The 23,373-nt window shown below is 40.3% G+C and overlaps 1 protein-coding gene and 1 non-coding gene across 2 annotated transcripts in view; both read right to left on the bottom strand.

Moving 5' to 3' along the window:
• The window catches only part of CCDC158 (coiled-coil domain containing 158), a 93,238-nt gene that overhangs the window by 48,396 nt on the left and 21,469 nt on the right, over positions 1-23,373 (bottom strand). Inside the window, exons 8-13 of the mRNA XM_007165569.2 lie at positions 15,450-15,569; positions 13,180-13,377; positions 12,020-12,502; positions 5,491-5,680; positions 3,514-3,666; positions 1,349-1,461 (exon numbers count right to left, since the gene is read on the bottom strand). Of these exons, the coding sequence (XP_007165631.2) occupies positions 1,349-1,461; positions 3,514-3,666; positions 5,491-5,680; positions 12,020-12,502; positions 13,180-13,377; positions 15,450-15,569 (1,257 nt within the window). The remainder of the gene's footprint in view (positions 1-1,348; positions 1,462-3,513; positions 3,667-5,490; positions 5,681-12,019; positions 12,503-13,179; positions 13,378-15,449; positions 15,570-23,373) is intronic.
• On the bottom strand, positions 2,735-2,842 carry LOC114237883 (U6 spliceosomal RNA). Its single transcript, XR_003623351.1, has one exon. It is a non-coding gene; the product is annotated as a U6 spliceosomal RNA (small nuclear RNA).

The raw sequence follows: 23,373 nt of genomic DNA, 5'->3' as shown, positions 1-23,373 counted from the left end.
AGATATCACCCCACACCAGTCAGAATGGCCATCATCAAAAAATCTACAAACAATAAAATGCTGGAGAGGGTGTGGAGAAAACAGAACCCTCCTATACTGTTGGTGGGAATGTAAATTGGTGCAGCCACTATGGAGAACAGTATGGAGGTTCCTTAAAAAACTGAAAATAGAGCTACCATATGATTTAGCAATCCCGCTCCTGGGCATATATCCGAAGAAAATCATTGTTCGAAAGGATACATGTGCCCCAATGTTCACTGCAGCACTGTTAATAATAGCCAGGACATGGAAGCAACCTAAATGTCTATTGACAGATGAATGGATAAAGAAGATGTGGTACGTCTATACAATGGAATATTACTCAGCCATAAAAAAGAATGAAATAATGTCATTTGCAGCAACATGGATGGACCTGGAGATTATCATACTAAGTGAAGTAAGTCAGACAGAGAAAGACAAATATCGTATGATATCGCTTATATGCAGAGTCTAAAGAAAATGATACAAATGAACTTATTTACAAAACAGAAACAGACTCACAGACTTAGAGAACGAACTTAGGGTTACTGGGGAGAAGGGTCGTGGGGAGGGATAGATTGGGAGTTTGGGACTGACATATACACACTGCTGTATTTAAAGTACAATAGATAACCAACAAGGACGTATTGTATAGCACAGGGAACTCTGCTCAATATTCTGTAACAACCAAAATAGGAAAAGAATTTGAAAAAGAATAGATACATGGGGACTTCCCTGGTGGCACAGTGGTTAAGAATCCGCCTGCCAATGAAGGGGACACGGGTTTGAGCCCTGGTCCGGGAAGATCCCACATGCCACGGAGCAACTAAGTCCGTGCGCCACAATTACTGAAGCCCACACGCCTAGAGCCCACAACAGGAAACTAAGCCTGTGCTCCACAAAAGGAAAAGCCACCTCAATGAGAAGCCCGTGCACCACAATGAAGAGTAGTCCCTGCTCGCCACAACTAGAGAAAGCCCGTGCGCAGCAATGAAGAACCAATGTAGCCAAAAATAAATAAATAAATAAATAAATTTATTTTTAAAAAAAGAATAGATACATGCAAAAAAATAATAAAAGAGGACCAAGGAAAAAAATAATAAAATAAAATAAAATTCATTCCAGAGTAGTTACAAAAAAAAAAAATACTAGCTCTTTCAAGGTCCTGCTCAAATGTTCCTTCAGGAACTTTCCCCTCATTCTCTCTGTCAGAAATAAACTCTTGTCTTTCTTCCATCATAATTTGTATCTCTGCTACGTCCTATTTTGTGTTGTAGCTTACTAATGAGTGAACATATTGGCTTCCCCCATTCCAAGGACAGAGACTTACCTTGTGTGCATTTGCCATGGACTCTTCTAAAAATTGTATCTTGCTCTGAAGGGCATCTATCTGACCTCTTTTAGCTGTAATTTGTTTTTGCATCCCCATTGCCACTTTCATAGCTGGAAAAAAAGGAACTAAACTGTATCTTAGTTTCTAAAGTTTCTAAATATTGAGAGATGACTATAATTTGATGGTCAAACATTATGAGAAGGTGACAGGTAAGATTCCTCTAAGGCACCTGGACAGTTTCAAGGAAGTGTTCACAGAAAATGTCTTCAGATTTCACAATATTGGGATATAACAATTTTCAGCAGTTACTCAGAGGTTTTGCGCTCAGAAATGTATATAAATGATGATGTTTTGTGATTCCTTGTTAGAATTAATTTCATTGGCCATCATAATTTGCCGTATCTCCAACAGTAATAAATAATGCTGACCAAGTTCATACTTACACATATAGGAAATATATACACACAAAATATATACAGTCATAAAATGAAAAATGTATATAGTATTTTTACTAAAATAATTTTTCTAGAAACTGATATATAAAATACCACGCAAGACATCTACTATTAGCGATCTTTTAAAAGATCCCAGTGATATCACAAACGATTCAATTTCCAATCCCATGGTTATCGTCATGTGCTTGGAACTCACTGCTGTTTCAGAAGTCAAACTGGCAGTACGAGCATATATGTGATTATTTTACTAAAACTGGTGACAGGATGAGAATGTTCTAGACGGGCAGTAGGCAATGAATACTTAAGATAAGGCAGGCCACTGAAAAGATAAATAAAGCTCATCCTTGCTTGGAAATTCAAAGTCAGAGACCCTATGTTGTTTCTTGGAGTCAGCTGAGAAAAGAGGTTTGAAAATGCCACTGCTTTGAGTTAGGTCCAGCTAGAGCTTAGAGGGTAACAAGAAAAAGAAAATGTGCCATTCTTTAAAAACAAACTATTGGAGGATGAAAGGTGTGACTTCTTCCTAACAAGATAGAGTTCTTATAGCTAAACTGTCAAAGACAGAGTTAATACAGGCACCGGACACTGATTTGCATCATTTTCTCACCCCTTTGAAGAATTTTGGTCTGATTAAGTGGATCATGGTTGGCCTTCAAAGGTAATTTTCTTAATAATTTTTTTGTTTTAAGGTGATCTTAATCAATGAAAACAGGCATTCGAAAGCAAATACAGGATTACCTAGTTAATTTAACAATGGTAATGTGACTGGGGCAGTTGTGGCGAGGCCCGGAGCACACTGAGGAGGGACTCTGTCTGGTGGAGGGGACGAGGGAACAGACCCCAGATGGGCCTCTGGAGTGATCTCTCCAAGCCCCACCATTTTCTTGGTGTTAACCAGCGAAGAAAGAGCTGAATCGCCAAGAACCGCACAAGATACGGACGCGTCAAGAATTTGCGTGCCATCTTTGTGCAGGGGCCGTGGTGATCTCCTTCAGCATCTTTCCAATGTTGGTGTATGTGCTGTCGAAGTAAGCACAGACGTAAATCCTTTGACATGAAAAAGTACTGAGAAATAGAAAAAAGGTAGCCTTTGGTTAAATATTTATTCTTACAGTCAGCTAATATAGCCATACAAACAATGATATGAATAATATGAAACAGCAACTAACCTTCTCTCTCTGAATTAATATGGGCAGCAAGGTGAAAAGGGAACAGGTTAAGTGGTTGAAGGGACCCCTCATCCTAGCAGTTCAATTCCCAGGGCTCCCTCCCATCTTCATCTCAGAGAAGGAATTGGGAGCTGACAATTAGCCACAGATACACAGTTTATGTAGATAATAAACGTGTGAAAAATAAGGTGTTGAATGAAAATTATTGGTAACCTGTATTTATATCAACACTTCCTTAAAAACAATTAACTGGCATTTATGGACATTGAGGTCTGTTAGAAATTATTGAAATAGCTACAGAAAAAGAAAGATTCAGATACTTAAAGATTAAATTAAGTAAATGGCAATTTCCCTCAAAAAAAAAAAAACAACCTGAGAACTACTGCTATATAACACCCATCAGTGATACCTATTGTTGTATGTCTCTCACATCATGCTGCCCTGTGAAGAGGTGAAAGGCAATGTATCTAGGTTTGTGTTTTAAAAAATCTAGACCAAGGGAATTAAAAACAAAAGGAAAAAATCTACTAAAGCATACCGTGACCATCAGATCCTTCCATTGACTTTAATGTATTTCTTGTTTGTTCTAGCTCAGACTGTGCAGATTTTAATTGCATGTTCAGCTTATTTGTAGTAGTTTCCATTTCTTCACTTTTGTTTCGAAAATTCCTTTTTAAGACTTCATAGTCCTCTGTACAACGTGATAATCAATAATAGTTGATTAATTTTTTCTACTCCATTGTTATAAAGTATATTTTATTTGTAATTAATGATCACAGAATTTTAGAGCTGAAAGAGATTCCACTTAGTTACAGCATTTGTTACAGAAATTAGATGTACACACACATTTCCAGGCATCTGACTCTTTTTAATCTGCTTGGGTGGGTCTTCCTCCTTTACCCACTTATTATTTACTGCTTTTTCCCAGCCAGTATAATTGGCTCACATCTACTTCATCTTAAACCTTCTTGGATAATCATATCTACCACACAGATTTAACCACCAGCTGTAGGTAGATGAAATGTCCACCACATGGTAAGTAACCTGAGGCCGCCATGTGTCTTATCTGATTTTTTTATCTCCAGTAACTATTAAAATACCCGGCATTCATTGTTCATACATAAGGATACACACACACCCACACACACACACACACATATTCACACACACTTATTCAACTATTTATTTATATTTATCTATTTATATATGATAGATAGATTTACATATAAAGGGAACAAACAGAGCCAAGACCTCTCTGCTGAGATCTAACTCTGTCTAACCAGACACTTCCATGTGGATGTCCTGGTGCCCCCAGACCAACGGTATCACACTGACTGCGTCTCACCCTCCTGCCCGAAAGCCAACCCCTCCTGGTTTCCTTCTCTCAGCTGTTGGTATCATTGTTCTCCCAATACTACAAATTTAAAACCTGAAACACATATACAGTCCCTCCAATCTCCAAAAATATTCTTAATTCTTCCCTCTCCTCTCCTTCTCACTGCCACTGCCTCAGTTCAAGTTCTCATCACCCTTCCCTGGGACTACAGCAAAACCCTCCTTAACTGGTTGGCCTCTGTTCCTTTAGGCTTGCCTTTCTCTCTTTACCTGCTGACAATGTCCTTCTAAAATGTAAATCTGAGGACATCAATCTCTTAATATCTTTTGCTGGCTCCACATTGTCTGCCTCATTTCTTAGTCCTCATTCCTTTGTATTTTTACTTCCATAAATACTTCTGAGGTCACATTATGTTATTTTATGCCTTCATGCTTCTGCCCGTCATGTTCTCTCTGCCTGGATTGCCCTTCTACCTCTTTTTCACCTGCCAAATTCCTTTTCCTCCATCAATCCCAGTACAGATGTCACCTCCTACAGGAGGCTGATTCTCTACCCTTTCCCACATGTGCAGCCAGCACACGTCCACTGTGCCTCACCCACTACACTGTAACCTGTTCTATACGGGTCTGGTTCCCAACTAGCCGGGGGCCTCACTGTTGTTTCTAGGGCCTGTTTCAGCATCTGGCATAGTAAATGTTCAGGAATCACAGATGTATGCGTGTGTGTGTGTGTGTGTGTGTGTGTGTGTGTGAAGTAGATAATACCTATACCATACTATTGGTGAACTAGGAGTATTTCTTTTTAAAATTTAAGGCCTTGGATTTTTGTTTCAAGAAATTTGCATGTCTGTTTACATGTGTTGCTTCGTTATTAAACATCTCATCAAGCTATCTGACTCAAAGGACTCAAGGTTTCCACTTCCCTCACCCTTCTCTTGGAAACTCAGTAAAGAATTTCATGGACACTGAAGGCTGACTAAAGTTAATGGTTAATAAGTGCAAGCTGTGGGAGGGCTTCAAGGAGAAGTATCAGGATTTCAGGTGTCTACTGGGACAGCATAATTATCCACGTTTGTAATTGGGATGAGGAACCATTCTTTCACATAGTCCTAGTATCCTCATTGAACTTCACTGATAGCACTCCTATTTTTTAGCAGAATTTGAATTGGGAGTAACATACCTGTAAGACTGTTCAACTCATTCCTACTAGCTTTCACCTCACTTAATAAATGATCTCTCTCTTGTTTGATGTCCTTCACTGCACGGAGCCGTTCAGAGCCTGCATTCACCAGCTTCACCTTTTCCAGCTCCAGGTCACTCACTCTGGCTTCAAGCTCCCGTATCTTTGCATCTTTTTTACCTTTCAAAACCTAAATAGAGGGATAAACACAAAGGACAGAGTAAGAAAAAAAAAAAAATACAAAGCAGCAATAGTAAGCTGGAAAACAAAAGGAATACTTTACTTCCTTTTAACCTTAGATGTTAATTCTCAGTATCACTGACCCGCAACCCTTCATTATTCCTATTCTTTGTATTCATTCATTCAAAAAAAGGCATTGAGCACCAGCACCTACTCTGTGCCAGGCCCCACTTTATCTGTTGGGGATAGCGTAGCAGGGGAGGCAGGGGAGGCCCTAGGTGAGTACCTCCTTGTTTTACTCCCAAAACACCTCACCTGCGAGGCTTCCCCCGCCCTGGCCGTGTATCGCAGTAATTGAACAATGTCCTTGCCCTCGTGGGGCTTTACATTCCAGTGAGAGGAGACAGATGAAACAAATATTTAATAGCCAGATAATAGTAAGGACAAAAAAGAACTAAAAAGGTGAGAGGGTAGAGAATGAACACAGGGAGAGGGCTGTTACGTGAGCTAAGTTGGTATGTGGAAGACAGCCTGACGGTTACCCTGATGAAAGCCCGCTAGGCAGGTTGGCTGTTGGCTGTTCTGGAAACCTGGATTTTGAGAGGGTTCCCACCAGTCTAACTGATAAAAGTGGCCCTCTCTGCCTAAACTGTTCTGCAAACAAAACGATTTACGCTGAACACCTGCTTTCCTTTCGGAAGACTGTATTCACCTGTCCAGTTAAGGAGTACCTAAATGACCAGCCCCCAGTATAAAAACCCTGCATACTGAGTCTCTAATGACCTTCTCTGGTTGGCAACATTTGACACATGTTGTCACAACTTGTTGCTGGGGGAATAAAGCATATCCTGCGTGACTGCCGGAGAGGACTTTTGGAAGCTTGTGCCTGGCTTCCTCCGTGTGCTTTTTCCCTTTGCTGATTTTGTTTTAGATCCTCTCATTGTAATAAATCCTATCCATGAGCACGACTATCTGCTGAGTACTGCTGAGTCCTCCTAGTGAATGATGACCCTGTGAGCGGTCTTGGGGACCCTGCCACAGTTGGTCAGGAAAGCCTTCTCTGATGAGCAGAAACCTCAAAGAGGTAAAGGAGCAAGCATGTGGCAGGCTGGCGACAGCTCCAGGCACGGGTAATGTGTTCAAGGAACAGCAAGGCTGTCAGAATGGCTGGTGGAGGAGACCAGAATAGGCCACCCCAAAATCTGCCTCTTCGGCATAGGATTATTTTGAGAAACAACAAACTCAGAAGAAGCTCTGGAAACAGTAGAAGTTAACCTTTAAGGGAAAATTACATTTATAAAGGAAATCTCCATTTGTAAGGGTGTCTGGCTCTCTGAACCGGAGGAAGACTAAATTACAGAGAATCTTAGCAACCGGGGAGGCACCAACTTAAATCTACGTAACAGACCTCATCCTTGTTTACCGTAGTTTTCCTGGTCTACTTCCCATGACATACCTCCCCTACACTGTTCTTTGTTTTAGCTGAAGATGGTACTTAAGCCTGAATTCTAAGCCACCTCTCTGAATTACTCATTTCCCTGGGTCTCTCCCATGCATATATGAAACATACATGTTAATAAACTTGTGTTTGTCTTTCTCTTGTTAATCTGTCGGGGCCCCAGAGAATTTAGAAGGACAGAAGGAAAAGGATTTTGTGTCCTCTATACTGGAGTGGAGTGAGAGTGGGTGGAAGTGGTGGGAGATGAGTCAGACGGAGCCCTGGGCAAGGTGGGCCTTAGAGGCAATGTAAGGACGTGAGTGAGAGCTCCTTCTGAGAAAGAAGCCACTGGACAGTTTTGAGCATGGGAGTGATACAGCATAATGTTTTAAAAATATAACTCTGGCTCCTGTGTGAAGCATAAACAGTGGTGGGGACAAAGAGAGGAGTGGAAGTGGGAGACCAATGAGAAGGCACCTGCTAGAACAAGCCGGTGAGGTGGGCTGGATCTGGTCCTTGAAGTGAGCAGGGAATATGAATTTGGAAACTCTCATTTTGCATTTCCAACCAACTGCCAGGAATTCCCAGCTTGGCATCCTGCTGCAAACTCTGACCAAACCACTCCCCTACGCCTTCCTCACAGGGCTTTTCCTCTCGAGTTTCTTCCCAATTCTTCTGTTAGGGGTGCTACCATATTCTAAGTCCCTCAGACACCTAAGTGCCTTTGAAACCTCAAAGTCTCCTATGTCTTTCCCTTTCCCCTGACCCCTTATAATCAACTAAATCTTCCCCAACCTCCAATGTGGATTATCATACCTCTCATGTGGATTCCTACAACTGGCTCAAAACTGGTCTCTATTTACGTTGGTAAGCCTTCCCAGGATGAACCCCTCTCTTCCCAGACCTAGGTCTGCACTGTCTAGTACAATAGCCACTAGCTACATTTGACTGTTGAGCACTTGAAGTGTGGCTAATCTAAGTGGAGATTTCAAACACCAGATTTCAGACTCTATATTAAAAAAAATTAAAATATCTAAATTTGTGATACTGTTTACAATATAAAAATATCATCCTATTTTGGATATGAGTAAAATAAAATGTTATTAATTTCACCGGTTTCTTTATACGTGTCTACTAAAAAATTTTAAATTATATATGTGGCTCACATCACATTTCTAGTGGACAGAGCCGGCCTAGATCCTTCTGAGCAAACACCATTTGAAAACAAACTTACTTATTTGTCATCAGATTGTGTCCTCAAATTACGGCCTGTTGGCCTTAAATATAATACTAGCTAATGCAGTTTAAATGTATAGACCAATGCTATATTTGAAATGTAACACTTGACGAGCTTTTAGCTGTTGCAGAAAGGATCGGTGGAGAGCTACGAGCTTGTCTCGCTCCCACCTGTGACGGGCTTGGGCAGTAAAGGCCCTAAACAAGGCCATCTGATCCCAGATTGCCTAGCCACTCCCGGTAACTGTCACCCTAGATCCAGCTGGACTCATGGGGTGACGGAGGGGGAGGGCTTTCCTGGGACAGCCTGCGGCATCACAACATGTACTGGGCACATGCTACTTCTGTCCCAACTGGGGGGGTCAGCTGATGGACATTTGGTCCTTTTTCAGCCTTGGAAGAAAGGATCCAGCTGTGAGGCCCTGCAGTTGCTAGAAGAGAGCTTACCCTGCTCCTTTGCTGTCAGTGTGCGCAGGCCCCAGCCTAAAGAGGTGAGAGAAACCATACCTTCTAGGGCTAGGATTCCCCTCCTTTCATCCTCGCTGGATTGTGGAGGGAAGTGGATGTAGCATAAAAGCTCAAGTTTTTAACTTACATTCTATGCATCTGTGTGAAGCTCTTTTCAACTAGGAAATCTTTCCCTGAAGCTGCTCCAGTTCCCTATTTGGGAATTAAAAATTAGTTTCGGGCTTCCCTGGTGGCGCAGTGGCTGAGAATCTGCCTGCCAATGCAGGGGACACGGGTTCGAGCCCTGGTCTGGGAAGATCCCACATGCCGCGGAGCAACTAGGCCCGTGAGCCACAACTACTGAGCCTGCGCGTCTGGAGCCTGTGCTCCGCAACGAGAGGCCACGATAGTGAGAGGGCCGCGCACCGCGATGAAGAGTGGCCCCCGCTTGCCGCAACTAGAGAAAGCTCTCGCACAGAAACGAAGAGCCAACACAGCCAAAAATAAATTAATTAATTAAAAAAAAAAACTTAAAAAAAAATTAGTTTCTACCCTGTCTAATCTATCTTTAAATTCTGTATCCAAACTTCGTCAGATTAACCTACCCCCAACATTGCCTTTTTCATGTCACCTTCTCTTCTCTACCCAAAACTTTTAACAGCTCCCACACGACCTGTAGGATAAGGTATAGACTGAGCTACTTCCCCTTGCTAGGAATGCCTTCTTTCCTCCTCTTTGCCTAGTTTTTACCAATTCAAGTCCCCACTTCTCTTGGAAGGCTTCATTGGCCACTTTAGTCACAGTAATCCAAACTGCTCTGGGATACTCTAATATCGGAACTTGACCTATGCTCTCTAGACCAGCATCAGATGGAAATATGTTTAGAAACACTAAATTTCAGGCCCCGTCCCAGACCTACTGAATCAGAAACCCTGGGGCTGGCGCCCAGCAGTCTGTGTTTTAACAAGCCCTCCAGGTGATTCTGGTTTTCAGTCCAGGTGACTGAGAACTTCTAGTTCTCAGGTGATTGAGAACCACTGCACTGTAGTGTTTACTAGTATACTGCCAAGGACCAAATCCCGAGGTAGTGTTGTTCTCAGGCAAGCTATTTAATGTCTCCATTTCTCAGTTTTCTCATCTGCAAAATGGGACAATAACGTACATACCTCATAATGTTTTTGTGAACGTAAAATTGATTTAATTTACAGAGTATGAAACACAACATATTCTTCCATTTCTTTGTACTCTTAACAATACTAGAAATCCATCTCTTTTCTTTAACAAGAAGGTGGAATAATCATCTTTTCTTCTCTAACATGTTCTGCAAACCTATTCTAAAGTTTTCACTGTAAGGGTTGGCCACTGAGAAGCCTTTAATAGTCTCTTTCATGGTGAGTTTGGCTGTTAAAAAAAAAATGTATGATATAATCAAGTAAAACTGAAGCACTAGAAAATTCTAGGTCTTTATGCAATGAACTTGTATATCTCCATAGGATAGGTAATAATCCATCGGCCCAATTTTTAGAATGAGGAAACTCGGGCATCTAAAGTTTAATCAAGATTTTGATTATCAGGACTTCCCTGGTGGCACAGTGGTTAAGAATTCACCTGCCAATACAGGGGACACGGGTTCGAGCCCCGGTCCAGGAGGATCCCACATGCCACGGAGTAACTGAGCCCGTGGACCACAACTGCTGAGCCTGTGTTCTAGAGCCTGTGAGCCACAACTACTGAAGCCCGCGTGCCTAGAGCCTGTGCTCCGCAACAAGAGAAGCCACCACAATGAGAAGCCCACGCACTGCAAGGAAGAGCAGCCCCCGCTCGCCGCAACTAGAGAAAGCCCATGCGCAACAACAAAGACCCAATGCAGCCAAAAATATAAACAAATAAATAAATAAATTTATTTATAAGAAAAGAAAATCAATATTAAAAAAAAGATTTGTGATTATCAGAGGCAGGGAAAGGATGGAGAGTGGAAATTGGATCAGGTGGTCAAAAGGTACCACATTCCAGATATAACAGAAATAACTACACTAGTGATGTAATGTACAACATAATGACTATAATTAATACTGCTGTATGGTATATTTGAAAGTTGCTAAGAGAGTAGATCCTAAAAGTTCTCATCATAAGGGAAGAAACATTGGTGTATTTAATTTTTTTTGTATCTATAGGCGATGATGGATGTTAACTTACTGTGGTAATCATTGCACAATATATGTAAATCAAGCCATTATGCTGTATGCCTTAAACTTATACAGTATTGTGTCAATTATATCTCAGTAAAACTAAAAGAAAAAAATTAATTGTACGTGACTTGTCTCCTACTACTTACTGTGGCAGATACAGGTAACATAAAGCTTAAAATCAAATTTTTAAAAATTTGTTCAATAGTTTTAAACTTTGATAGATATTTACTGAGCACCTGCTGGGTGCAAGGCACAAAGTCCTGGGGCAGGGGTACAAAGATGAATAAGATGTGTACCCTGCTTGAAGAACACACACACACACACACACACACACACACACACACACACACACACACACACACACACACACACACACACACACACACACACACACACACACACACACACACACACACACACACACACACTGCAATACAGAACGTGATCCAGGCTATAACAGGTACAAATGCAGTATGATAAGGTTCAGAAGGAGAATGGAATGGGGGAAGAGAACTAATATTTTCTAAACATCTTCCACAGGCCAGGAACCAAGCTAAATAAATCCCTGATACATATTTTCTCATTTAAGCCTCAAATAACCCAATAGGTTTTGGGGTTTTTGTCTGGTTTGTTTGCTTTTTGGTTTACAGACATAGAAGCCAACATTCAGCAAACAGTCCAGTGTTTTATAGTTATTGAGTGGTGAGAGATGGGGTTCAAATTTAGGTCTGTTTGAAGAGGGACAGAATACTTCTTCAAACTGTGGGATCAGGAAAGGCTTCAAGAAGAAGCTGGATTTTCTGACTTTTCTCTTTTGTGTCAGCAGTCCTGAACCATTTTGGGGCCATTCCTTGTGGAATCTGATAAAAGTATGGAAACTTTCTCACAAAAACATATATGCACACTGACACAAATACGTTCAAACAATTTCAGAGTGTCCACAATCATCTTACAGAACCCCTTTCCAGTCAATTAGGTCATACTTACTCATGGGAAAAAAGATATTTCAGAAGCTAAACCACCAAAACACTCTACAGACCTTAACTTCCTGTAGCTCCAGTCTCCTGTCATTGACCTCTTTCTCCAGCTGGGCTTTCTCTACTTGCATAGCACCAGCCGTCCGTCCGTGCTGGCCCACCAGCTGCGTCATGTTTTCAATCTGTTGTCGCAGGATCTCGATCACTTTGTCCTTCTCTGCCATCTGCAGCTTGAGGGCCTCACATTCTGTCTGCACGTTTCTGAGGTGACCCCCTTCATTCTTCAGATGCTGCAGCTCCTGCAGCTTCAAGTCTACCCGGGAGCGCAGCTTCACGATCTCCGAGTTGGTGGCCTCGATGGCTCTCTCTTTCTCTTGGAGTGAGGCTGTCAGGTCCGACACAGTCCTCTCGGAGCTCTCCAGGGTCAACTTCTTGGCCGTCAACTCTTCTACTACTTTGCGGAGCATCTCTTTGGTGGATTCAAGCTGAGCAGTCAAGGAGGACACTTTTTCTAGACTTTCATTCTTTCCCTGAATTGCTGCCATCTGATTGTTAAAAGAAGAATTCCATGAATTTAGGCAGACAGACAGAGGTCTCAAGAGACATGACAAGTTAGCTCAACAACATGAAATCATGAATCTGACAGTGTCTCAAATTGTCCTGCTGTCAGAACCTCATAGAGACCATAGACTGACATGTGTTACTTAGACCAAGGTGGAGAGGCCTTAATTTAATAATAATGCTCCTCTAGAATGGTTTTCTAGCGTTGGGAGGAGCTTGGCAAGTTTCCTCTGAGGATGTTTTCCACACCAATTTAAGTTAGGATAACACTGGCAATAGTGGAAAGTGTGGTAGGATTGAAGACAAACTGCCCTTTCTATTTTCCTCCAACCTGCCCCTTAATTCCGGGGGGAAAAAACAAAAACAAAAAAACATCTGTTGGAGACCTTCAACCCTGCTGTTCCTCAGATCTCCCTATGGTTTGATGCTTTTCTGAAATAAGCAATTGTTAGGTTACCGATTTCTAGGTGGAAATGAAAAGGCAAATCGGATGGGCGTTTCGTGACTCAACAATGGACAAAAATGAGATAAAGCTTAACATTTTAAATTTAACAAGTCGTCAAACACATAGACATAAACAACAGGTTTTTATAAGTTGCTCACGGAATCCACAACTCTACTTCGGGGGAGCCCCAGGAGGGGCCGCCCAGCCCTGCCTGACCTGCCGTTCCATCTGGCCCTGACACTCGCTCTTCACGGCCTTGAGGAGGGCCTCCAGGCGCTGCACCCCCATGTTCCTGTCGTCCAGCTCCCGCCGCAGGTGGTCGATGGTGATGCTGTTGCCTGTGTCCCGGTCCCACAGGCGCCTATTCTGCTCCTTCTCCAGACTCAGCTCCTTCTCTCGTTTATGCAGATCAGCCTACAAGAAACGAAGATAAGCTTTTCCCCTGGTATTAAATAATTAAAGTAAAATTCGTATTTTCCTTCCTTACATCATCTTTCGAGTTGTTATGTGATTTGAGGAGCCTTTGATTTTGGAATCTGATTCCCTTTTAATGGCTTGATAAAGAACAATATTTCCTAGAAGAATAACATTTTGTTTACTTGTAATTTCTAGCATTACATCTCAATGGACTAGACCCCAGATAGTATATAATGAAGAGGAGAATACAAATCATCCTGTTAAGTTTTGAATTTTCTAACAAAGGCATTATGCTTCACATCAAGTGTACTCCTGTAATAAAGAAAAGCTTGAAGGAACAGCAATAGTAATTTGGTTGACTGCTTCAGAAATAGCAGAATAGTGTCTGGTATTGGGATTGGAGTGGCAATTGGGTTGTGAATAGAATACCTCCCTCTTCAGTTACTCAAGAAACACACAGTGAGTGTTTACTGTTGGCAAAAACTCCATAGTCGGAGAAAGAGAAAAAAAAGACACACAGGGGCTTCCCTGGTGGCGCAGTGGTTGAGAATCTGCCTGCCAATGCAGGGGACACGGGTTCGAGCCCTGCTCTGGGAAGATCCCACATGCTGCGGAGTTGAGGCCCATGAGCCACAACTACTGAGCCTGCGCGTCTGGAGCCTGTGCTCTGCAACGAGAGAGGCCGCAACAGTGAGAGGCCCGTGCACCGCGATGAAGAGTGGCCCCCGCTCACCACAACTAGAGAAAGCCCTCGCACAGCAACGAAGACCCAACACAGCCAAAAATAAATAAATAAATAATAAATAAATGTAAAAAAAAGACACAGATATTCAGAGAACTTTTCACCCAGAGAGAGATACAGGGACAAATAACTGGAAGTGGCTTTTCACTGAAGAGACAGAGCTAATGAACAGCAGAGAGAAATGATCAAAAAGGAGATCAAATGCTTCAAGAAGGCGTCTAAGTTGGACCTTGAGAACAGCTTGGAGATGCAGAGATTAGGAAGAAGGGACTAGAAAGACGCACATGGGGTTTGCTTGGAGCACTGGGTGTATGTGGAGAGAAAAGACTGGAAAGGTAAGCTGGGGCCAGATAACGAACAGTCTTGAAAGGCAGGGAGTCTGACCTTATGGGGAGAGTAATTTCTGAGTGGAAGAGAGACAAAGTCAGAGCTATAGTTTAGAAAGATGAATACAGGCTGGACGGAAGAGGGAAGAAACTAGATTTAGGAACCGAGTAAGGAGATGCTGCCACGCTGCAGGCATAATGAGGGGCTTGGATGAATGGATAGTGGCAGCAAGAATGAAAAGGGGGGGATGGTTATGAAGACGGTTCAGACATTTAACCCCCAAGATTTTCAAACTAGATATGAGGACACTGGGACACACGCAATAGGAGGGAAAGAAGCGAGGATCATCCCAAGGTTTAGAGCTTCTCTCCCAGTTGCCAGCTCTCCCTTTACGGCACGCTCATCAAGCCCCATCGGCCTGTGAAGGACGCTCTACCAGCAGAGGGCGCTGTAGCCTGGAATAAGGTTGGGCGGGGAGAAAGAACCCTATTCTATAGGACCTCTAATAAATATCACACGAAGGGGTACTAACATCTCCTTTCCTAAACTTCTCAGCCTGTAGTACCCCTAAACAGAGGGCAGAATCTGGCTCACTAGTCTCAGAATCCTCTTTTCTTTCCTTCTAAAAAAATTTCTTTTACCTGAACTTGCATTTAAATTTTCTTTATACATAATTTGTATGTGTTTTGGATGTTGTTTGGCTTTGAAATGAACACTGAACATTACTTCAATTTAGCAGAACACAGTACCTAATTGAAAGACTATGACTGTTTGAAGATCAGCTTCACCTAACTTTTAAGCCCTAACAGTTCTGCTTAAAGTATAGAACACTATATTTTATATGTAAAACTTGAATAGTGTCTAGGATATTGTGTTGTGTTTAAAAATGTACAACTATGTTGTAAAATTTGTAATTTTACAAATGAAACTAGTTTTGTGAACTATTGTGGTAAAAATTTCCCAGAATTAATCTCATTCATATTTCAGAGCATCAACTTGCCAAGAGCTTTTGAAGTTGATCATCCAGATTTCCAGATTCCTGACTGAACTGATCACGTTCCGTCCGTGCTTCCGTTAGTTCTGAGTTGGCAAGAACTAACTGCTTCTCCAGCTCTTCTATCTGAAAGGAGAGCATAAATCAGTCTGACTACGTCAATGAGTAATATAAAATAAATATAGTCTTTGGAAAACAAATGGTATTATTTTGGGGCAATGGTATTATTTGGGGGGCAAAAATAAAGTTGATTGTGATGTATTTTGCAAAGTTTTCTAAACTTAAGATCTATGTAGAATTTAGCCAGACAAATTGACCAAAATGAAATACTTGGTACTGTTAGGTTAAGCCATGGTCTGTAATGCATCACTCTCATTTTCACACTATTCAAGATTTATCTTCTGTGAATATGTGTTCTATAATTTGGTATTTAAGGAAGCTTGATGTAGCATAAATAACATTCTGCAGAGCCCACATAAATTAACTATATTATACTTAGAAGAGCTATTTTGTTTCAGAATATCAGTGTCAATAATAAAAGGCATTGAATATAAAAGAATAAATGGTAACAAGTTTATAGTGACTGTCATTATTATATAATCACCCTATTTTGAAAGAATAAGTGAATTTATATTACAATCCTCAATTCCTACGACTATAAAATGGGATAAGAATACCAACTTTAAAGGATTGTTATAGGTGTATTTTTCTCTTACAGACGGGCAGCTGTTGCATCCGTGTGACTGTGCATTTCTATGACATATGCCAGAAGGGCCATAGCTGTTAACAGCATCCCTACAGCTCTTAACCTGGAAGTGCAGTGCAGGCTAAAAGGTTATGGTCTCAGACAATGTAGATTCTGGGTTTAGATTCTGGCACAGCTGTACAAACTCATAACTTAGACACAGATATTAAAATAATGAAAAACTATTGATACTTAGTGATATGTAGTAATACCTGATCTTTAATATGATACCTACAATGATATTTCATCATCCACTTTTCAGTAATAACAAATCTTTCATGTCTGCATAAATGTTACATATCCCTTCTTACTGCTAAGGCATCTATTGAACAGGCTTCCAAATCCACTGTCAAGAATAAAACTTATTGATTGGTTTGGATGCAACTGTGATTAAACCTTCTTAAAGAACATATGAGCAAGACACTTTTTCTTAATGACTATTTTAAACTGGACTAAGTTCATTTAAGATCTTCATTGATTAATTCAGCACACACTTATTAAGCACATTATATATAGACACATATGCAACTATCTCTTTGATAAATGGTAAGTATGAATACTTAGAAGTTATCTGTGTGTGTATGTATGTATATATATATATATATATATATATATATATATATATATCTTTATCTACATACATACATACATGACTTAAGAAAATACTAATACAGGACTACCAAACAGTTTCAAATTTACCAACAGAGTAGTATTACAGCCTACAGGGACTGGAATATAAATTTTAATATACACATTGGATATATTTTAAAACTGACTCTGTATTTGACTGCATGTTATATATAAAAAAGTATTTCACAGGAATTAGATAAAATAAAACATTAGGTGACTGACTGAAATGTGCTCATAGATTCTAATAATCCTATAAAGAAGTACTTTCACTCTTGTGCTCCTTTGGGGGCATATACAGAAAAAAGCCCTTCAACAATTCACCCTCTGTGGCACAAGTAGCTTCCTAAGATAAATGAATGAATAATATCAGTTGATACAACCTCTTCAGCTCTTTTATTATTGGGAAAGACTAACTCAGCACACTTAGTAAAGACAGTAGGAATAGTTAGGAAAAAACCCATAAACTTTCACTTTGGGTAGACAAATGTGATCAGACAGGAAATGTGATCTTACTAAGAGTCAAACACCTTGGGTTCTGAACCAGCTTCTGTCACATAAGCTGTCTGAGTCTATAATTTGAGTCTAAATTATACATTTTTCACCAATAATTTGAAGAGTATTCTAGGTGATCTTTTAAATTCCTTTCAATTCTGCTACTAATACTTTTTAACACAAGAAGAACAGTATTAATGAAGCTGAAATTCTATCCTTCCCACCTGTCTTTGGAAACAAAATATGGTCAAAGGAACCATATTTTGAGCTATAAATTTAACAAGAACACTTTCAACTTGAAAAGTTACTCATATGACTAAAACAAACATCTTCTACTCCTAGTCTGGTGTAAAACCGTTTCTGTCTTTGAGCAAAGTATTTGTATATGTGCTTTAAAAGCTTCAATTAAGACTTGCGATTTTATGTCTGTTTTCACTTTTTAAGAAATGCTGGCTAACCATTTGATGTTGAAATCTATGAGACCAAAATTTTAAAAAGAAAAGAAAAAAGAAAAAGAGTCAACTCGTAACTTTCTAAGTATCAGAAGTTCCTCCAGACCCCTGCAGGAACATTTGTTTTGTAGTTGTCAGTACTGACTCAACTGCTATAGCTCTGCTTTTACCTTTCACTTTTTAGAGTAAAAATATTTATATTAATTAATCATTCAAAAAGATAAATGGAGAGTGAAAGGGAAAACCATTGAAGTAGCAGCTGAGCTGATACAAACAGCTGTTAAAAACACTATAAAGAAAAGCCTTTTAAAATGTCCAGAATAAATACTGACATCTGAGATACAGTAAAGGTTTTTTCTTTTTCTTTTTAAATAGCAGCACTGGTTTTCCCTTTCACCATCTATGAATCTACTTTTTGTTTTGGATCACTGGACAAATAGGTAGTGGGATCTCATTCTAATCTTACAGTGATTTTAGGTATCACCAATCATGCCAAATTGTATCTTTTGTTTTCTGTGCTCAAAAAGACACAGTTATGGGGTAATAAGGGGTGCTGCAGGTGAGCATGGAGGTGCATTGGCAGAACTATGCAAAGAGGTTTGCACAGAATCTTCCCGCACAGTATATAGCTCGAGCCAGTGCTACTAAATCTTCACTTTTTGAGTATGAAATTCAGCCCCAAATGCTTTCAAAGTAGGAAAGATAAACTTAGAATCAAGATCATGAGATATTTTTGTTGTCAAAAAGCGAAAGTTAAGAGTAAAGCCAAATCTACAGAGCCAATAGTGACAGCTTCTACTGGTCCAAATTCGTAAAGGGGAATTCTGGAGGTTCTCCTAAAATGGAAAGAGAAGAATAGAAAAAACATTACAGTAAAACACTTTTGTATGTCTGAAAGCTATGTCTAAAATCTTCTTTGAAACACAATTTCCATTTTCATCAATATGACCTGAAGAGAAACACTGCCCTCCTAAACAAGTTTTCTCTAAACTTATGCATTTTAGTTGGGAAAGTTTTGTTCAGACCTGTCATGTCATCAGTTTTTTAAAATAATAAATACTTTTTTTCTGAAGGAATCTGACCTCAGGAGAAAATACTGATACTGCCTGCCTCTCATAAAATATGTTGATGTATAATATCAACATATCCTTATAAGTCCCTTTTCTCACAAATCTCACTCTTAATCATAGCTTTTAAGTATTTTTTCCTTATTGTTATTTGGACAGTATATACTAAAATGTGCACTGAAGCAGTGGAAAATAAAATACATTTTAAAGTTTTAAAAGGCTTTAGCAATGTAAAGTCAAGGTACATGAAAAATAAAAGAAATTAACAAAAGAATCTGTCTTTTAAAATTCTATATTCAAGAAAAGAACCAAGATGGCGGAGTAGAAGGACGTGCTCTCACTCCCTCTTGCGAGAGCACCAGAATCACAACTGGCTGCTGGACAATCATTGACAGGAAGACCCTGGACTTCACCAAGGAGGATACCCCACGTCCAAGGACAGAGGAGAAGCCACAGTGAGACGGTAGGAGGGGCGCAATCAGAGTAAAATCAAATCCCATAACTGCTGGGTGGGTGACTCACAGACTGGCGAACACTTATACCACAGAAGTCCACCCACTGGAGTGAAGGTTCTGAGCCCCACGTCAGGCTTCCCAACCTGGGGGTCCGGCAACGGGAGGAGGAATTCCTAGAGAATCAGACTTTGAAGCCTAGTGGGAATTGATTGCAGGACTTCTACAGGACTGGGGGAAACAGAGACTCCACTCTTGGAGGGCACACACAAAGTAGTGTGCGCATCGGGACCCAGGGGAAGGAGCAGTGACCCCGGGGGAGACTGAACCAGACCTACCTGCTGGTGTTGGGGGGTCTCCTGCAGAGGCGGGGGGTGGCTCTGTTTCACCGTGGGGACAAGGACACTGGCAGCGGAGGTTCTGGGAAGTGCTCCTTGGCGTGAGCCCTCCCAGAGTCTGCCATTAACCCCACCAAAGAGCCCAGGTAGGCTCCAGTGTTGGGTTGTCTCAGGCAAAAAAACCAACAGGGAAGGAACCCAGCCCCACCCATCAACAGTCAAGTGGATTAAAGTTTTACTGAGCTCTGACCGCCACAGCAACAGGGAGGGAACCCAGCCCTACCCATCAACAGTCAAGTGGATTAAGGTTTTACTGAGCTCTGACCCCCACAGCAACAGGGAGGGAACCCAGCCCTACCCATCAACAGTCAAGTGGATTAAGGTTTTACTGAGCTCTGACCGCCACAGCAACAGTCAGCTCTACCCACCACCAGAGCCTCCCATCAAGCCTCTTAGATAGCCTCAACCACCAGAGGGCAGACAACAGAAGCAAGAAAAACTACAATCCTGCAGCCTGTGGACCAAAAACCACAGTTACAGAAAGACAGAGAAGATGAAAAGGCAGAGGGCTATGTACCAGATGAAGGAACAAGAAAAAACCCCAGAAAAACAACTAAATGAAGTGGAGATAGGCAACCTTCCAGAAAAAGAATTCAGAATAATGATAGTGAAGATGATCGAGGACCTCGTTATAAGAATGGAGGCAAAGATTGAGAAGATGCAAGAAATGATTAACAAAGACCTAGAAGAATTAAAGAACAAACAAACAGAGATGACCAATACAATAACTGAAATGAAAACTACACTAGAAGGAATCAATAGCAGAATAACTGAGGCAGAAGAATGGATAAGTGACCTGGAAGACAGAATGGTGGAATTCACTGCTGCGGAACAGACTAAAGAAAAAAGAATGAAAAGAAATGAAGACAGCCTAAGAGACCTCTGGGACAACATGAAACGCAACAACATTCGCATTATAGGGGTCCCAGAAGGAGAAGAGAGAGAGAAAGGACCAGAGAAAATATTTGAAGAGATTATAGTCGAAAACTTCCCTAACATGGGAAAGGAAATAGCCACCCAAGTCCAGGAAGCACAGAGAGTCCCATACAGAATAAACCCAAGGAGAAACACGCCGAGACACATAGTAATCAAAGTGGCAAAAATTAAAGACAAAGAAAAATTACTGAAAGCAGCAAGGGAAAAACGACAAATAACATACAAGGGAACTCCCATAAGGTTAACAGCTGATTTCTCAGCAGAAACTCTGCAAGCCAGAAGGGAGTGGCATGATATACTTAAAGTGATGAAAGGGAAGAACCTACAACCAAGATTACTCTACCCAGCAAGGATCTCATTTAGATTTGATGGAGAAATCAAAAGCTTTACAGACAAGCAAAAGCTAAGAGAATTCAGCACCACCAAACCAGCTCTACAACAAATGCTAAAGGAACTTCTCTAAGTGGGAAACACAAGAGAAGGAAAGGACCTACAAAAACAAACCCAAAACAATTAAGAAAATGGTCATAGGAACATGCATATCGATAATTACCTTAAACGTGAATGGATTAAATGCCCCAACCAAAAGACACAGACTGGCTGAATGGATACAATAACAAGACCCATATATATGCTGTCTACAAGAGACCCACTTCAGACCTAGGGACACATACAGACTGAAAGTGAGGGGATGGAAAAAGATATTCCATGCAAATGGAAATCAAAAGAAAGCTGGAGTAGCTATACTCATATCAGATAAAATAGACTTTAAAATAAAGAATGTTACAAGAGACAAGGAAGGACACTACATAATGATCCAGGGATCAATCCAAGAAGAAGATATAACAATTATAAATATATATGCACCGAAAATAGGAGCACCTCAATACATAAGGCAACTGCTAACAGCTATGAAAGAGGAAATCGACAGTAACACAATCATAGTGGGGGACTTTAACACCTCACTTACACCAATGGACAGATCATCCAAAATGAAAATAAATAAGGAAACAGAAGCTTTAAATGACACAATAGACCAGATAGATTTAATTGATATATATAGGACATTCCATCCAAAAACAGCAGATTACACGTTCTTCTCAAGTGCGCACGGAACATTCTCCAGGATAGATCACATCTTGGGTCACAAATCAAGCCTCAGTAAATTTAAGAAAATTGAAATCATATCAAGCATCTTTTCTGACCACAACACTATGAGATTAGAAATGAATTACAGGGAAAAAAACGTAAAAAAGACAAACACATGGAGGCTAAACAATACGTTACTAAATAACCAAGAGATCACTGAAGAAATCAAACAGGAAATAAAAAAATACCTAGAGACAAATGACAATGAAAACACGACGATCCAAAACCTATGGGATGCAGCAAAAGCGGTTCTAAGAGGGAAGTTTATAGCTATACAAGCCTACCTAAAGAAACAAGAAAAATCTCAAGTAAACAATCTAACCTTACACCTAAAGAAACTAGAGAAAGAAGAACAAACAAAACCCAAAGTTAGCAGAAGGAAAGAAATCATAAAGATCAGAGCAGAAATAAATGAAATAGAAACAAAGAAAACAATAGCAAAGATCAATAAAACTAAAAGTTGGTTCTTTGAGAAGATAAACAAAATTGATAAGCCATTAGCCAGACTCATCAAGAAAAAGAGGGAGAGGACTCAAATCAATAAAATCAGAAATGAAAAAGGAGAAGTTACAACAGACACCGCAGAAATACAAAACATCCTAAGAGACTACTACAAGCAACTTTATGCCAATAAAATGGACAACCTGGAAGAAATGGACAAATTCTTAGAAAGGTATAACCTTCCAAGACTGAATCAGGAAGAAACAGAAAATATGAACAGACCAATCACAAGTAATGAAATTGAAACTGTGATTAAAAATCTTCCAACAAACAAAAGTCCAGGATCAGATGGCTTCACAGGTGAATTCTATCAAACATTTAGAGAAGAGCTAACACCCATCCTTCTCAAACTCTTCCAAAAAATTGCAGAGGAAGGAACACTCCCAAACTCATTCTATGAGGCCACCATCACCCTGATACCAAAACCAGACAAAGACACTACAAAAAAAGAAAATTACAGACCAATATCACTGATGAACATAGATGCAAAAATCCTCAACAAAATACTAGCAAACAGAATCCAACAACACATTAAAAGGATCATACACCACAATCAAGTGGGATTTATCCCAGGGATGCAAGGATTCTTCAATATACGCAAATCAATCAATGTGATACACCATATTAACAAATTGAAGAATAAAAACCATATGATCATCTCAATAGATGCAGAAAAAGCTTTTGACAAAATTCAACACCCATTTATGATAAAAACTCTCCAGAAAGTGGGCATAGAGGGAACCTACCTCAACATAATAAAGGCCATATATGACAAACCCACAGCAAACATCATTCTCAATGGTGAAAAACTGAAGGCATTTCCTCTAAGATCAGGAACGAGACAAGGATGTCCACTCTCTCCACTATTATTCAACATAGTTCTGGAAGTCCTAGCCACGGCAATCAGAGAAGAAAAAGAAATAAAAGGAATACAAATTGGAAAAGAAGAAGTAAAAGTGTCACTGTTTGCAGATGACATGATACTATACATAGAGAATCCTAAAACTGCCACCAGAAAACTGCTAGAGCTAATTAATGAATATGGTAAAGTTGCAGGTTACAAAATTAATGCACAGAAATCTCTTGCATTCCTATACACTAATGATGA

Source organism: Balaenoptera acutorostrata, chromosome 5 (genome assembly GCF_949987535.1).
Source record: "Balaenoptera acutorostrata chromosome 5, mBalAcu1.1, whole genome shotgun sequence".
Lineage (NCBI taxonomy): Eukaryota > Metazoa > Chordata > Mammalia > Artiodactyla > Balaenopteridae > Balaenoptera > Balaenoptera acutorostrata.
Note: the sequence above shows the minus strand (reverse complement) of the source record. Positions and strands in the feature narration are given on the sequence as shown.